The sequence below is a fragment of the Panthera uncia genome, chromosome F2 (assembly GCF_023721935.1).
Source record: "Panthera uncia isolate 11264 chromosome F2, Puncia_PCG_1.0, whole genome shotgun sequence".
NCBI classification, from domain to species: Eukaryota; Metazoa; Chordata; class Mammalia; order Carnivora; family Felidae; genus Panthera; species Panthera uncia.
The window spans coordinates 1,071,115-1,086,360 of NC_064812.1; the positions used below are offsets into that span (position 1 = coordinate 1,071,115).

General features: G+C 54.9%; 1 protein-coding gene across 1 annotated transcript; it reads left to right on the forward strand.

The window, feature by feature from the left end:
• The first annotated feature begins 170 nt into the window (after positions 1-170).
• MROH6 (maestro heat like repeat family member 6) lies at positions 171-5,264 on the forward strand. The gene is given in 17 exon segments (XM_049633730.1): positions 171-242; positions 509-709; positions 848-1,096; positions 1,213-1,344; positions 1,346-1,366; positions 1,523-1,677; positions 2,244-2,361; positions 2,487-2,671; positions 2,764-2,901; positions 3,023-3,137; positions 3,238-3,399; positions 3,494-3,649; positions 3,786-3,953; positions 4,190-4,309; positions 4,513-4,615; positions 4,727-4,792; positions 4,949-5,264. Coding segments are annotated over 17 exon segments (2,400 nt in total). The 3' UTR covers positions 5,188-5,264.
• The last annotated feature ends 9,982 nt before the right edge of the window (positions 5,265-15,246 follow it).

A 15,246-nucleotide genomic window follows, 5' to 3' on the forward strand; every position in this document is an offset into this window, starting at 1 on the left:
GGGTGAGGATGACAGAATTTAGGGCAGAGGCCCTGGGGAGCAAGAGGCTTCGAGAGAGACAGACTCACGAACACCCACATGACAGAACACAGCCGCCCCAGGTTCCCCAGGTCAACACTTCTCAGATGCGCACTTCCCAGGCGCCAGGACCCGGGGGACCCACCTCAACAATGGCAGTCACCAGCAAGGGCACCTGGGAGGCGGCCTCTGCTCCACCCCGAGGTTGCCTGAGCCGGGAGGTGGTGACGGCTCTCCCAACCTTCCTCATCCCCCAGATGTCTGGCTCCATGGGAATGCAATGGGGACAGCCCAGTCCCTGACCCCAGGCCCTGCCTGGACACATCTGCTTCTTTAGGGCTGAATCAGGCAAGGCTTTAACTTAGGATTGGGCCCAGACTTCTGGTCCCTGCTGGGGCTTCTTCAGGGCTGGGCACACTTCCACGAGGTCTCCCCGCCCAGAGGGGCTGCAGGTCAGGGGTAAAGGGCCCTTCTCCCCCTCTCCTTGCAGATCCGCATGCCAGGGCTCTTATCCGTTCCCCAAGGCCCTGGTGGGCTGAGCCAGATCCCAGACGCTCAGGTATCAGGCTGGCTACTTGCTGCCAGCAGCAAGGGCAGGAGGGCCCTTCACAAGCCCCTGCTGTGTGCCACACCCGGGGACGCCTCGGCGCGGCTCCCCAACCCCCCACACGCACAGAGCATGAGCTCACAGGCATGCGCCACCACGCCTGTCCCGGGTCCTGTCTGCCCAGGGCCAGCTTCTAGGTCAGGCCCGCGCGTGACTTCCGGGGAGAACCAGTGGCAGGTGCCGTAGGCTGGGTCCAGCTGAGGAGCTTGGGGTGTGCGGCAGCCATGGCTTGGGGGGGTATGGGGCAGGGCTCGGGGGGGCCCTGTGGGGGCCCTAACCCTGACAGCTCTGGCTGAAGAGATCCGGGCCAACCAGGGGCAGCCCCTAGGACCCTCTTCCATTGACCCTCAGCCTGATCCTGAACTTGAACCTGAGGCAGAGCCTACGGGTGTCACTGCCATCCCCACAGCCCGCCCTGTGCCCTGCTCTCTGCCCAGGGTGCAAGAGCCAGCCCCCAAGGGGCTCTATCAGGTGAGTGGTAAGGGAAGGGGGGCCGAGGGGACCACCGGGAGGAGGCTGGGGAGGTGCTGGGGAAGAGAATTGGGAGAGGCAAGGGGACTTCGTACATCCCACCCACCCTGCCCTAGGACCCCCCAAATTCCTGGGAGGAGGGGGCCCTGGCTGACCTGGCATTGTATGCGGCTGCCTGCCTGGAAGAGGCTGGCTTTGCGGGGACCCAGGCAACAGCCCTCACACTGTCCTCAGCCCTGGAGGCCCGGGGGGGAGCGTCTGGAGGAGCAGGTGAGCCAGCACCCCCTCCCTGCCCCCAGGCTCCTGCCGTGGAGTCCCCAGGTTGGGGGATCCCAGTGAGCAGCCTGTCAAGCTCGCTCCCTTCGGGTGGCACCTGCCCAGGGGGGTCCAGAAAGTCTCCCACTGACGCGGGCTCCCTCACGCCAGGTGTATGCCCTGGTGCGCGGGCTGCTGGCACAGGTGCCCAGCCTGGCCGAGGGGAGGCCCCGGCAGGCGGCCCTCCGGGTACTGAGTGCGCTGGCCCTGGAGCATGCTCGGGAGGTGGTGTGTGCGCTGTTGCCCAGCTCGCTGCCCCCGGACCGGTAAGCCGCCTGGCCCAGGCCAGCCCCGCGCCCCGAGGCACCACGCAGCTTCCTTCCCTCTTCCAAATTGGCAGCAGTCTGGTCCTGGAGGGGCAGGCTGTGGAGAGGGCCTCAATTCCCTCCGTGTGACTCCCGCCCTCCACCTACCCCCACCCCCCCCCAAAAAACCTCGGGGGCCTGCCTTCTCCCTCCGGGTCACACTAGGAGCCCAGCCTGGGGGTAAGCTCCCAGGTGGGGTCAGCAAGCCTGGAGCCCCTGGCTCTGTGGTTACCCTGCCCCAGGAGAAGTTCTCTCTGGTTTTACTCTCCACAGTGATCGTCTCCACTATCGGGTCTGTTTGGGGTTGCTGGCCCGACCAGGTTCTGAACGGTCCCTGCCAGGCAGTTAAGGTTGCAGGCTATTTCTGCACAGATGCTGGTTATCTTGCTTCTCTGGGATTTGGGGGTGGAGTGTCGGGGGGCGGGGGTTTACCTGCTCTCCCACGCGGGAGTCCCAGTGGCCACCTCCCACCCGGCCCCGGGGACCCCCCCACATCAGACCGAGTCTCGGGCGCTCCGCACCCCCAGGGTGGCTGCTGAGCTGTGGCGCAGCCTGAGCCGAAACCAGCGCGTGAATGGGCAGGTGCTGGTACAGCTGCTGTGGGCACTGAAGGGCGGAGCCGGGCCCGAGCCGGACGCACTGGCGGTAGGTGACTCCCTTGGGGCCCCGGGGGGGCGCCCAGCGCATGCATGATGTTCCTCAAGCATCAGCCCCTTGTCCTGGTCCCTGCTCCCTGCACCAGAGCCTGAGATGGGCTGCTTGTTCCACAGGCCACTCGTGCCCTTGGGGAGATGCTGGCTGTGTCCGGCTGCGTAGGCGCCACTCGGGGCTTCTACCCACACCTCCTGCTCGTGCTGGTCACCCAGCTGCACCAGCTGGCGCGGCGCGCGTCCTCCCCTGTCACCCCCAAAGCTTGGACCCCATCGGACAGAGGGCCGCCACACAGCCACGCCAGGTGAGGGCACACACCAGAGCGGAGTGAGGCCTGGGCCGGTGCCCTCCCGGCCCTCACCCCCCGCCCCCCTCGCTGCCTGCCCCCACCTCCAGCTGCGCTGTGGAGGCCCTGAAGGCCTTGCTCACCGGGGACGGCGGCCGCATGGTGGTCACGTGCATGGAACAGGCTGGAGGCTGGAGGAGGCTGGTGGGAGCCCACACCCACCTCGAAGGCGTCCTGCTGCTGGCCAGGTGCTGGGGAGGGGGTGGGGGTGGGGGGAAGAGGCAGGGGCAGGAGGGGCGTCGGGCGGAGACGTCTCCCGGGGTGAGGCGCCCAGAGGAGGGAGAACGCCCGTTTCCGCCCCATTCCCAGTGCCATGGTGGCCCACGCGGACCACCACCTGCGAGGCCTGTTCGGGAACTTGTTGCCCCGGCTGCGCAGCGCCGACGACACGCGGCGCCTCACGGCTATGGCCTTCTTCACCGGGGTGAGCCTGCGTCCACACGGGCGGTGAGGGGTGACCGTAGACCCGGCCTCTGGGCGGTGCCTGGGGACCTCGAGCATGCTGACCCCGCGTCCCCGCTCAGCTGCTGCAGAGTCGGCCCACGGCAGGGCTTCTGCGGGAAGAGGTCATCCTGGAGCGGCTCCGCGCCTGGCAGGGCGACCCCGAGCCCACCGTGCGCTGGCTGGGCCTGCTCGGCCTAGGCCACCTGGCGCTGAGCCGCGGGAAGGTGAAGGGCGGGGCCCGGGCGGGGCCGGGGCGGGGCCCGGGCGGGGCCTGCGAGGGGCCGCCCACGAGCCCCCCCCCCCCCCCCCCCCCCCCCCGGGCGGCCCGGGGGCAAGCTGCTGCCCGCGCTACTGGGCGCGCTGGGCGAGGGCGACGCGCGGCTCGTGGACGCCGCGCTGGGCGCGCTGCGGCGGCTCCTGCTGCGGCCTCGGGCGCCCGTGCGGCTGCTGAGCGCCGAGCTGGGGCCGCGCCTCCCGCCGCTGCTGGACGACGTAAGCCCCGCCCCGCCAGGCTGCCTCCCCGCCCCTCCAGCCCGCCCGGCCTCAGGCCTCTCCAGACCCCCTGCCAGACCGCCCTTCTCTCTGGACCTGGGTTCCCGGTGTGCCCTGACCCCTTCCTCCCACGCAGGCCCGGGACTCGGTCCGCGCCTCGGCTGTTGGACTTCTCGGGACGCTGGTGCGCCGGGGCCGGGGCGGGCTCCAGGTGGGGCTCCGCGGCCCCCTGCGGAAGCTGGTGCTGCAGAGCCTCGTGCCGCTGCTCTTGCGCCTGCAAGATCCCAGCAGGGACGCCGCTGAGGTCAGCTGCCCCCCAAGACTGTCCCGCTGCTGTCCCCATCCAGCCTTCTGCATCCCCACCCTGCGCAACTCCAAAGAGTTCTACAAGGACGTCAGGTGCAGGTGTCAAGGGCTCCTAGCTTCCTGGTCTTTCCTGGACCACCTGCCCTGGGCTCCTCCACCCCTCGTCCTGGCTACACCCCAGCCACCTCTTGCCTCTCCCTGGACCCCTACCCCTGATCCCTTCGCCCGTCCTAGAGTTCAGAGTGGACCCTGGCCCGCTGTGATCACGCCCTCCGTTGGGGCCTGCTGGAGGAGATGGTCACCGTGGCCCACTACGACAGCCCTGAGGCCCTAAGCCGCATCTGCCACTGCCTGGTCAGTAGGGGGAGCACCCACTCGGTCCCGTGTACCCCAGGGCCACTCTCCCAGCCAAGGTGGTGGCAGGTCTAAGACCTCAGGCCCTGATGCCGTGCGTTGGGGGGCTTGCCAGGGGGTCCCAGCTCCTGGGCTCACCTTTGCCACCTTCTCTCCATATGGGATTGCCCCTTCCATACTGCCATAAGCCTGTCTGTCCCCAGGTTCAGCAGTACCCGAGTCACATACCCAGCTTCCTGAGCCAGACCCAGGGCTACCTGCGGAGCCCGCAGGACCCCTTGCGCTGGGCAGCTGCTGTGCTCCTAGGTGAGGCAGGACTGGAGTCACGCTGTCTCTTGAACTCAGAGTTCTGGGAGCTGGACCGGCCCCTCCCCGGTGGGGCCTGGGGCCGGCACTCACTGGTTTGCCTTGGTCCAGGCTTCCTCGTCCATCACACAAGCCCCAGCCGGGTCAACCAGGACCTGCTGGACTCCCTGTTCCAGGGTAAGGACCCAGCTCGCTGGCCAGGTTGGGGTCCTAGAGAGGCTGTGGGTGCTAGGACGGAGTGGAGGGGAATGGATGGGTGGAGGGCCAGGAGTCTGGGGTACTTAGCGGTTCTGAGAGTCTTGCATCCCTGCCCGAGCCGCCCTGTCCCTGCAGACCTGGGGCAGCTGCAGAATGATCCAGAGCCAGCCGTCGTCGCCGCGGCTCAAGTGTCCGCCCAACAGGTGGCGCTGCTGGCCCGCGCACAGCCGGGGCCCCGCCTCCCGCGTCTCCTCCGCCTGGGCCTCTGGCGCCGCGCGGGTCCCCACCGACCCCCACCAGTCTACGCGAGCAGTCCATTCCAGCCCCGGAGCGTCGTGGGGCGCTGGGGCTGCTTGGGATCCGGCTGTGCCTGACCCCAAGCCAGCCCGCAGGGTACCTGGGTCTGAGGCAGGCACCGCACTGCTCTGTGGTTCATCCTGGGTGGGGGGTGGGGGGAGCGATCCGCAGAAGAGGCTCCGCTCCAGGGGCCCCTGGGCCCGGTACCAGATGCTGTGAGCAAGCCCCCTCCCCCTCTCCTGCACACAAATCCTCCAGGCCCAGGGCCACGACGGCCACGTGAGCTGGGATGGAGACGCCTCCTGTCCGAGTACCCTTTCAGCTTGGGTGAATCCGTCCCCACTCAGGCCAGACCTGTTGCTCTCCAAGCGCCCAGGAGTGTGCCCCCACCTCCGCCAACCTCAGCCTGGATGGCACCTGGGCTCCGGAGCTGGGGTCTGGTTGGGGACACTGTGAAACCAGCCCAGCCCGGGGAGCTGGTGCCCTGGCAGGCTGCCTGCTCTCCAGGTGTCTGTCTCTGCGCACAGCCTGGCTCTGGCTCCCCTGCCTTCCTTGGCACCCCTGCCCGGCAGCCCATCAGCCTCCATCATGTGTCCACTCATCACCGGCCTGTCCCCACATCCCCACACCCTCACCCCTGCTAGCCTGCCAGACCTCACCTGAACCTTCTCCAGGAGGTTCTCCTGACCGCCCCACGGGACACCACAGGCTTGGGATGGTACCTGTGGGCTCAGGTGTGGGGTGCCGACATCTGCACCCCACTAGACTGAGCCCTCAAGATGCTCCCCCGTGCCCTGTGTGGGCTCGAATGAGGAGAGCGTGACCGAACATGCAGAGAAACAGCCCCTCTGTTGTGACTGAGCCTCTCTGGGCCGTTCAAGGCCCTCCACCTAGCCACTTCAGAGAGGCCTTGGCTCACACAGCCTTTTGGAGGGGCTGGGAGCAGTCCCCCCAGACTGGAGACCCCTTGGGGTCCTGTCCACCCACTACGGAAAGTGTTTAAAATAAACACAGGTGGATTTAAAAAGTCTGGCGTCTTTCTGGAGACCGGGTCTGAGCCAAGGATGAAGTTCTGATGACCGTGGCCTGGTCCAACATTGCGCTCAGGCTGGGGTTATAGATAAGGCAGCGTGTAGCCAGGAATGAGGGTCAGCCAGGTTCAGGGTCCAGGCTTGTGACTCAGGGCTTACCTTGAGTCAAAGAGCAAGTTTGAGGGATGCCTGGGTGGCTCAGTTGGTTGAGCATCTGACTTCGGCTCAGGTCAGGATCTCGCGGTTTGTGAGTTTGAGCCCCACGTCGGGCTCTGTGCTGACAGCTCAGAGCCTGGAGCCTGCTTCGGATTCTACGTCTCCCTCTCTCTCTGCCCCTCCCTGTCTTAAGCTCTGTCTGTTTCTCAAAATGAATAACCATTAAAGTAAAAAATTAAAAGGAAAAAAAAACGAGTTTGGGAGCTCAGGCAGGAAGGAGGTGGGGTCTCTCTTTAGAGCATTTCTAGGGCCAGGCAGGGTCAGGCCAAGGCCATGTGTGGTTTGGTGTATTTGTTCAGAGCCTCCAAAGCAGATGCCAGAACAAGGTTAAAGTACGTAAAACCTTGGGTTGCAAGGAACTTGTTCTGCAAGTGTTCCGCAAGACAAGCAAACATTTCGAATAAATTTTAACTTGACAAACGAACGACGTCTTGCAATACAAGTAGTATGTGATGCTGAATGTCACATGATCATAACTGAGCCAATGGTTCTCTTCTCTCTCTCTCTCTCTCTCTCTCTCTCTCTCTCTCTCTCTCTGTGCAATTGTGGCCCATGCTTGGATGCTCGGTCTCAGGCTGCAGTGGTTGACAGAAATCAGTGATTTTTCAGAATGCTGGAAGGTGCCCACCACTGGAACTAGTGTATTTTCCGTCACTTCAAAGCACCTGTGGACAGTCCTTTGCTTTTCCAGACAAGCATGAGCTTAGGAATGCTTTGCCTCATTCTAGGTCAGGCTGCCTTAGATAGAGACCCTTTCCTCTGCTGCTGTTGAGTAAGAAGTTGCTGCGGCCGAGGTCAGAGAGGTTTTTGCCTGCTTTCTCCTCGAGGATTTTGACGGCTTCCTGTCTTACGTTTAGATCTTTCATCCATTTTGAGTTTATTTTTGTGTCTGGTGTAAGAATGTGGTCCAGGTTCGTTCTTCTGTGTGTCGCTGTCCAGTTTCCCCAGCACCATTTGCTGAAGAGACTGTCTTTATTCCATCGGATAGTCTTTCCTGCTTTGTCAAAATCAGTTGGCCATACGTTTGTGGGTCCATCTCTGGGTTCTCTATTCTGTTCCATTGATCTGAGTGTCTGTTCTTGTGCCGGTACCATACTGTCTTGAAGATGACAGTTTTGTAGTACAGCTCGAAGTCCGGGATTGTGACGCCTCCAGCTTTGGTTTTCTTTTTCAGGATTGCTTTGGCTCTTCGGGGTCTTTTGTGGTTCCATACAAATCTTAGGATAGTTTGTTCTAGCTCCATGAAGAATGCTGGTGTTATTTTGATAAGGATTGCATGAATATGTAGATTGCTTTGGGTAGTGTCGACATTTTAATAATATTTCTTCTTCCAATCTATGAGCATGGAATGTTTTTCCATTTTTTATGTCTTTTTCAATTTCTCTCCCAAGCTTTCTATAGTTTTCAGTGTATAGATTTTTCACCTCTTTGGTTAGGTTTGTTCCTAAGTATTTTATGCTTTCTGGTGCAATTGTAAGTGGGATCCATTCCTTGATTTCTCTTTCTGCTGCTTCATTATTGGTGTATAGAAATTCAACCGATTTCTGTGCATTAATTTTATATCCTGCAACTGTACAGACTTTATGGATTAGTTACAGCAGTTTTTTGGTGGAGTCTTTTGGGTTTTCCACATAGGGTATCATGTCGTGGGCGAAAAGTGAAAGTTTGACTTTCTCCTGGCCGATTTGGATGCCTTTTATTTCTTTGTGTTATCTGATTGCTGAGGCTAAGACTTCCAATACTATGTTGAATAACAGTGGCGAGAGTGGGCATCCCTGTCTTGTTCCTGACCTTAGGGGGAAAGCTCTCAGTTTTGGGTGGTATTAGCGGTGGGTCTTTCGTATATGGCTTTTACCATCTTGAGGTATGATCCTCCTATCCATACTTTCTTGAGGGTTTTTGTCAAGAAAGGATGCTTTATTTTGTCAAATCCTTTGTCTGCATCTATTGAGAGGAGCATGTGGTTCTTGTCCTTTCTTTTATTGATGTGATGAATCACATTGATTTGTGGATATTGAACCAGCCCTGCATCCCAGGTATAAATCCTACTTGATCGTGGTGGATAATTCTTTTAATGTATTGTAATTGGCCTGTCATTCTCCTTTCTGGTGGGGTCTTTGTCTGGTTTTGGAATCAAGGTAATGCTGGCCTCATAGAAAGAGTTTGGAAGTAGTCCTTCCACTTCTATTTTTTGGAACAGCTTCAAGAGAATAGGTGCTAACTCTTCTTAAATGTTTGGTAGAATTCCCCTGGAAAGCCATCTGGCCCTGGACTCTTGTTTTTTGGGAGATTTTTGATTACTGATTCAACTTCTTTACTGGTTATGGGTCTGTTCAAGTTTTCTATTTCTTCCTGTTTCAGTTTTGGTAGTGTGTATGTTTCTAGGAATTTGTCCATTTCTTCCAGATTGCCCATTTTATTGGCATATAATTGCTCATAATATTCTCTTATTATTGTTTTTATTTCTGCTGTGTTGGTTGTGACCTCTCCTCTTCCATTCTTGATTTTATTTATTTGGGTCCTTTTTCTTTTTGATCAAACTGGCTAGGGGGGTTGTCAATTTTGTTAATTCTTTCAAAGAACCAGCTCCTGGTTTTCATCTATCTGTTCTACTCTGTGTTTGTTTTCGATAGCATTGATTTCCGCTCTAATCTTTATTATTTCCTGTCTTCTGTTGGTTTTTTGGTTTTATTTGCTGTTCTTTTTCCAGCTCTTTAAGATGTGAGGTTAGCTTGTGTATCTGAGACCTTTCTTTCTTCTTTAGGAAGGCCTGGATTGCTATGTACTTTCCTCTTATGAACGCCTTTGCTGGATCCCAGAGGTTTGGGGCTGTGGTGTTATCATGTTCATTGGCTTCCGTGTACTTTTAAATTTCCCCTTTAACTTCCTGGCTAGTAGGATGTTCTTTAATCTCCAAGTATTTGTTGTCTTTCCAAATTTTTTCTTGTGGTTGATTTCGAGTGTCATAGCGTTGTGGTCTGAAACTATATATATGGTATGATCTCAATCTTTTTGTAATTGTTGAGGACTAATTTGTGTCCCAGTATGTGAGCTATTCTGGAGAATGCTCCGTGTGCACTCAAGAAGAATGTATATTCCTCTGTTTTAGGATGAAATGTTCTGAATATATCTGTTAAGTCCATCTGGTTCAGGGTGTCATTCAAAGCCATTGTTTCCTTGTTGATTTTCTGTTTAAGTGATCTGTCCATCGTTGTAAGTGGGGTGTTCAAGTCCCCTACTATTATGGTATTATTATCAATGAGTTGCTTTATGTTTGTGATTAATTGATTTATATGTTTGGGCGCTTCTTGTTGGGGGCATAAATGTTCACAATTTTTAGATTTTTTTCTTGGCGGGTAGACCCCTTAATTATGATATAATGTTCTTCTTCATCTCTTGTTACAGTCTTTATTTTAAAGTCTAGATTGCCTGATATAAGTATGGCTACTCTGGCTTTCTTTTGTAGACCATTAGCATGATAGATGGTTCTCTATCCCCTTACTTTCAATCTGAAGGTGTCTTTAGGTCTAAAGTGGGTCTCTTGTAAACAGCATATAGATGGATCTTGTTTTCTTATCCATTCTGTTACCCTATGTCTTTTGATTAGAGTGTTTAGTCCATTGACATTTAGAGTGCGAACTGAAAGATACGAATTTATTGCCATCGTGTTGCCTATAGAGTGGGAGTTTCTGGTGATTTTCTCTGGCACTTTCTAGTCTTTGTTACTTTTGGTCTCTTTGTTTTGTTTTGCTTTTTTTCTCCCCTCAGAGAGTCCCCCTTAAAATTTCTTGCAGGGCTAGTTTAGTGGTCATGAACTCCTTTAGTTTTGTTTGAGAAATTCTTTTTTTTTTTTAATTTTTTAATGTTTATATATTTTTGAGAGAGAGAGAGAGCGCACAAGCAGGGGAGGGGCAGAGAGAGAGGGAGACACAGAATCTGAAGCAGGCTCCAGGCTCTGAGCTGACAGCACAGAGCCCGATGTGGGGCTCAAACTCACGAACCTCAAGATCATGACCTGAGTCGAAGATGGATGCTTAACCGACTGAACCACCCAGGCATCCCTGTCTGGGAAACTCTTTATCTCTCTTTCTATTTCAAATTATGGCCTTGCTAGGTAAAGAATTCTTGGCTGAATATTTTTCCAATTCAGCACGTTGAATATATCCTGCCACCTCTTTCTGGCATGCCAAGTTCCTGTGGATAGGTCTGCTGTGAACCTCATCTGTCTTCCATTAAGGTTAGGGACTTTTTTTTTTTTTCCCTTGCTGTGTTCATAATTCTTTCCTTGTCTGTTTATTTTGTGAATTTGACTCTGATGTACCTTGCTGATGGTCAGTTTTTGTTGAATCTAAAGGGAATTTTCTGTGCTTCCTGGATTTTAGTCTGTGTCTTTCCTCAGGTTAGGGACATTTTGTGCTATAGTTTGCTCACATAAACCTTCTGCCCCTTTTTCTCTCCCTTCATCTTCTGGGACTCCTATGATTTGGATGTTATTCCTTTTTAATGAGTCAGAGTTCTCTGATTCTTATATCGTGCCCGTTTGCCTTAGTTTCCCTCTTTTTTTCTGCTTCATTATTCTCCATAATTTTATCTTCTATATCACTGATTTGCTGCTCTGCTTTATCCATCCTTGCTGCTGTGGCATCCATTCAAGATTGTACCTCAGTTATAGCATTTTTAATTTTGTCCTGACTAGATTTTACTTCTCTTGCCTCCACAAAAAGGGATTCTATGCTTTTTTCAACCCCAGTTAATATTCTTAATATCGTGATTCCAAATTCTCGTTCAGACATTTTGCTTATATCTGTGTTGATTAAGTCCCTGACTGTAATTTCTTCCTCTTCTTTCTTTTGGGATGAATTTTTTTGTCATTTTGGAGGAAGAAAAAGAATTAATAAAATAAAATAATTAAAAGCAACACAAAAAATCAAATAAAGGAAGCTAGATCCTAGGTGTGTTTTGGTCTGCTTGTTGAAAGAAGCTTGATAGAATAGAGAAAAAAAGGAAAGAAAAGAAAAGAAAGAAAAAGAATACGTTTAAAAATTTTTAAAATGTATACAATAAAATAGAATTAAATGAAATGAAGAAGGTAAAATAGAATAAAAATTTACAAAAAAATACAGTAAAAAGTTTTAAAAAATTTTACAAAAATGGAAAATAAAAATAATTTTTTTTCTCTTTCTGTATCCAAGATTAAGAAAAGAAAAGAAAAAAACAAAAAAAAAAAATACCCCCCAAATAGATGAACCAAGAAATAGAATGAAATCCGAATGAAATTACAGCCAGTTTCCCCCAGAAGTCAAACTATGAAGCACTTTATAGTCCGTGCACTAAGCAGGGGAAGAGACTTGTTCTGGTCCTCTGGGGCCTGAGCTTGGTTGGCACAGTTGGATGGGCTTGGTGTAACAACTCGGTTCTCCACTAGGTGGCACTGCTTAGCTTACTGGGGTGGATCGGTGTGGCACGTGCGTGTGTGTGCACATGTGCAGGAGAGGTGAAAATGGCTTCTCCAAGGTTCTCGGTCTCTAGCAACAGAGCTCTGTGCTCTACCCTACCGGCCATCAGGTACCCCTCCTTTGTCTCCGGCTTCCGTCCACTCCCCGCTTCTACGCTGTCCGCCTCCAAGCCATTGTCCTGCTAGGCGGCACCTCCCTCCTGAATTTTATCTCAGATGGGGCTGTGTTTCCCAATCCCTCACTTCTGAGAACCCTGCGGCTTGGACCCGGTCCAACCCTCTCGTTGAGCAATGGCCGGGTGCCAGCTTGCCCCAGAAACGTTCGTGCAGAGGTTCAGAGGTGATGGTAACCACACACACAGCAGGCACCAGGTTTCACCGCACCCTGGTGTCTTTGTTCCAGTACCAGTAAAGGTGGCTGTTCTCTGGTCCACTGGGACCTTTGCCTGTGGGGAGGCCGTATGGCCTCTACCAAGTGCCCGCTCAGCAGGGGGAACCTCTTCTTCCTGTGTGGCCCGAGGACCCCGAGGACCTCAAGGACCTCGCTGTCTGCTCCTGGGGATTCTCCCTTCCCACCAGAGCACCCTCAGGTATTGAGCTGCGGAATTTCTGACTCTGCTCTCCCCTGTTTATGGAGTCCTAATGGTATTGAAACCCTCTCCTTTCCCCCTTTCTTCTTCAGTCACTTGTGGGTGTTTCCACTCTTTCTCTTCCTCTCCAGCTACTTTTGGGGGGAGTGCTTTTCCTGTACTGTCCCCCGTTTTTCTGCCCTTTCTCCATAAATACAGCTCCCTACCCTCCAGGGCTTCTCTGTCCCCTGGTTCACCTCTCTGTGCCGCGTCCCTGCTGAGTTCTGTGGCTCAAGTTATACAGTGTTGTGTTAATCCTCAGATCAGTTTCCTAGGTGTGCAAAATGGTTTGGTGCTGACCCAGCTGCGTTTCAGGTATGAGAGAAGCAGAGAACTTCCATGCTGTTCTGCCATCTTGGCCCCTCTCTGCTTTAGCAAATTTTCAACTGCTATGAGATGATGTTTTTTGGAAGGGGATGCCAAAGAGAACGTATGTTACAGAAGAAGAGAACGCAGTGCCCGTCACAGGTCCGTGAAAGACCGTCGCACCCTCTCGTTTTGCGCTAACGCGAGCAGGGGTTTCAAAGTCAAGCCCCTGCTCGCGTGTCATTCTGAGAATCCACGAGCCTTCAGGAAATGCAAGATGTAGAGAAGCCAGTTAAACGTTATGTGGAGGTCCATCAGCAAGGCTTGGGTCACTCGTATCTTGTTCGTTGAGTGGATCAACGAGGCCTCCGGTCCTGCAGCGAAGAAATACCTTTTAGAGAAGAATTTGCCGCTCAAAGCCTTGCTGGTTATGGGTAATGCCCCTGCTGAGCCTCCAGGCTTTGAGGACGACTTACTGGAGGAATTCGAGTTCATTAAGGGCAGGTTCCTTCCTCCCAACACCACTCCAGTCCTCCAGCCCATGGAGCAGCAGGTCATTTAGAACTTTAAAAGGTTTTACATCGAAGCACGATTTCAGCGATGCTTCGAGGTGACCGAAGGATAAACCTCACCCTCCAAGTTTTGGAAAAATCATTTCCACACCATGAACTGCCCCAAGATCATCGATAAGGCCTGGGATGGGGTCACCAAGAGAACCTTCAATTCTGCTTGGAGAAAACTGTGGTCCGATTGCGTTCTTGGACATGACTTAGAGGGGCTCGTTCATGAACAGCAGCCACCAGTTGTCGACGAAACTGTGTCCTTGGGGAAGACCAGGGGACTGGAGGTGAACAAGGACGACGTTCAGGAGCTGGTGGAGGAGCATGGCCAGGAGCCGACCACCGACGAACTGATGGGTCTGCATCATGAGCGAGAGCTGAGGTTATGGGGGAGATCTCGTCTGCAGAGGAGGAGAAAAAGGCCGAGGAATCCCTCACTTCAAATGAGATTAGGGAGATGTGTAAGATGTGGGAAACGGTGAAACATTCTGTAGAAAAGCACCACGCGAACAAGGCTGCAGCAGTCCGAGCGATGAATCTGTTTAACGACAATGCAATGTCACACTTCCGCCAAATCCTCAAAAGGAGGCCAAAGCAGGTGTCATTGGATAAAGTTGAATGAAGAGCAAAGGATCCCATTGAGCCAATAGGTGGCAGTGATTCCGTTAGTGATGGCGAAAGTCGTCCTACACAATAACACTCCTCTCTCGTCTCCCTCACACCAGCCACGGAGGTTTTCAAAAGAAAGGAGGTTAATTTGTTTATTTTTCTTTATATTCCCTATTTTCTTTATTATTTTGTATTATATTACAGTATTATAATAATTTTTATATGAATATTTTTGGGTGGAACGAATCATCTGAGTTTCCATGATTTCTTAGGGGGAAATTCGCTTTGATATACAAGTGCTTTGCTTTACAAGCGTGTTTCCGGAACGAAATCTGCACGCAGACCAAGGTTTGACAAAACAAGAAATGTATGGCGGATGCTCTGGACAGGTCAGGAGGCCCTCCCACCACCGCGAACGGTAGGAGAGAAGGAAAAGTTTGTCGGTGGGAGCATCCTGCCGGGCTGTGCTGGCCTCGGAGCTCCCAAGCTGGCCACCCGCGGGGAAGGACTGCAGCTCGCAGGACGGCGTGTGGGGCAGGGCCGGGTCCCCCACTTCAGTTTCCCCTCCGTGCAGCCGGTGTGTGCGGGGAGCGTCCTCAGAGCCCCTGGCTGAACCCAGGCCCTGGGCGGGGCCGCACGGAGCCTCATGCCCCCCTCGCCGGTCGCCCTGAGGGCGGAACGTGGGGTAGGTGTCCGGCGCCCGTTCCTCTCGCCAAGCACAGCGCGGCCGGACAGCGATGCCCTCCGGAAAGGAGGTCCCAGACTCGGATGAAGGCTCAGGCAGGCAGCCCCGTCCCGGGTCACCCCACCTCGGCTGTGCCTGGGCGTCTCCCACCTGGGGGCCCCACCCCCGCCCCAAGAGCAGGAGCACAGGCTGTCTCCCGAAGGACCAAGGACGCGGCCGCCTCTCGTGGTCGCGTGTCCGCCCCGCCCCCTCCCGGGAAGCCCCCCCTCCCACTACCTGCCCGCCAGGTGTGAGGTCCTGCCGAGTCCGCGTGGCCCGGAGGCCGGGCTGTGGCCGCCCCGGGAGTGTGACCCTTCTCAGAGACTGCTCTGCTGGGCTGCCCCGCGGCAGCACCACAGCCCCGTGCCGGGTGAGTGCTTCCGGCCCCGGGGTGTGCGGGGTGGCCGGGTCCTTCAGGTCTGTCCGCAGAGGGCCCGTGCGACTTGCCAGCGTTTCTAGGCTCGGACCCTCTTCCCTTCCGTGCGAGGCCCTCCCGCCTCGGTGGCGGTGCTCAGACGCTCTCGGCGCGCTGCTGCTCCTGGAGCCCGCACCGTCAATCGGACCCCACAACTGGGGCTTGGTGGCACACCCACGGCCCGCCTCGGC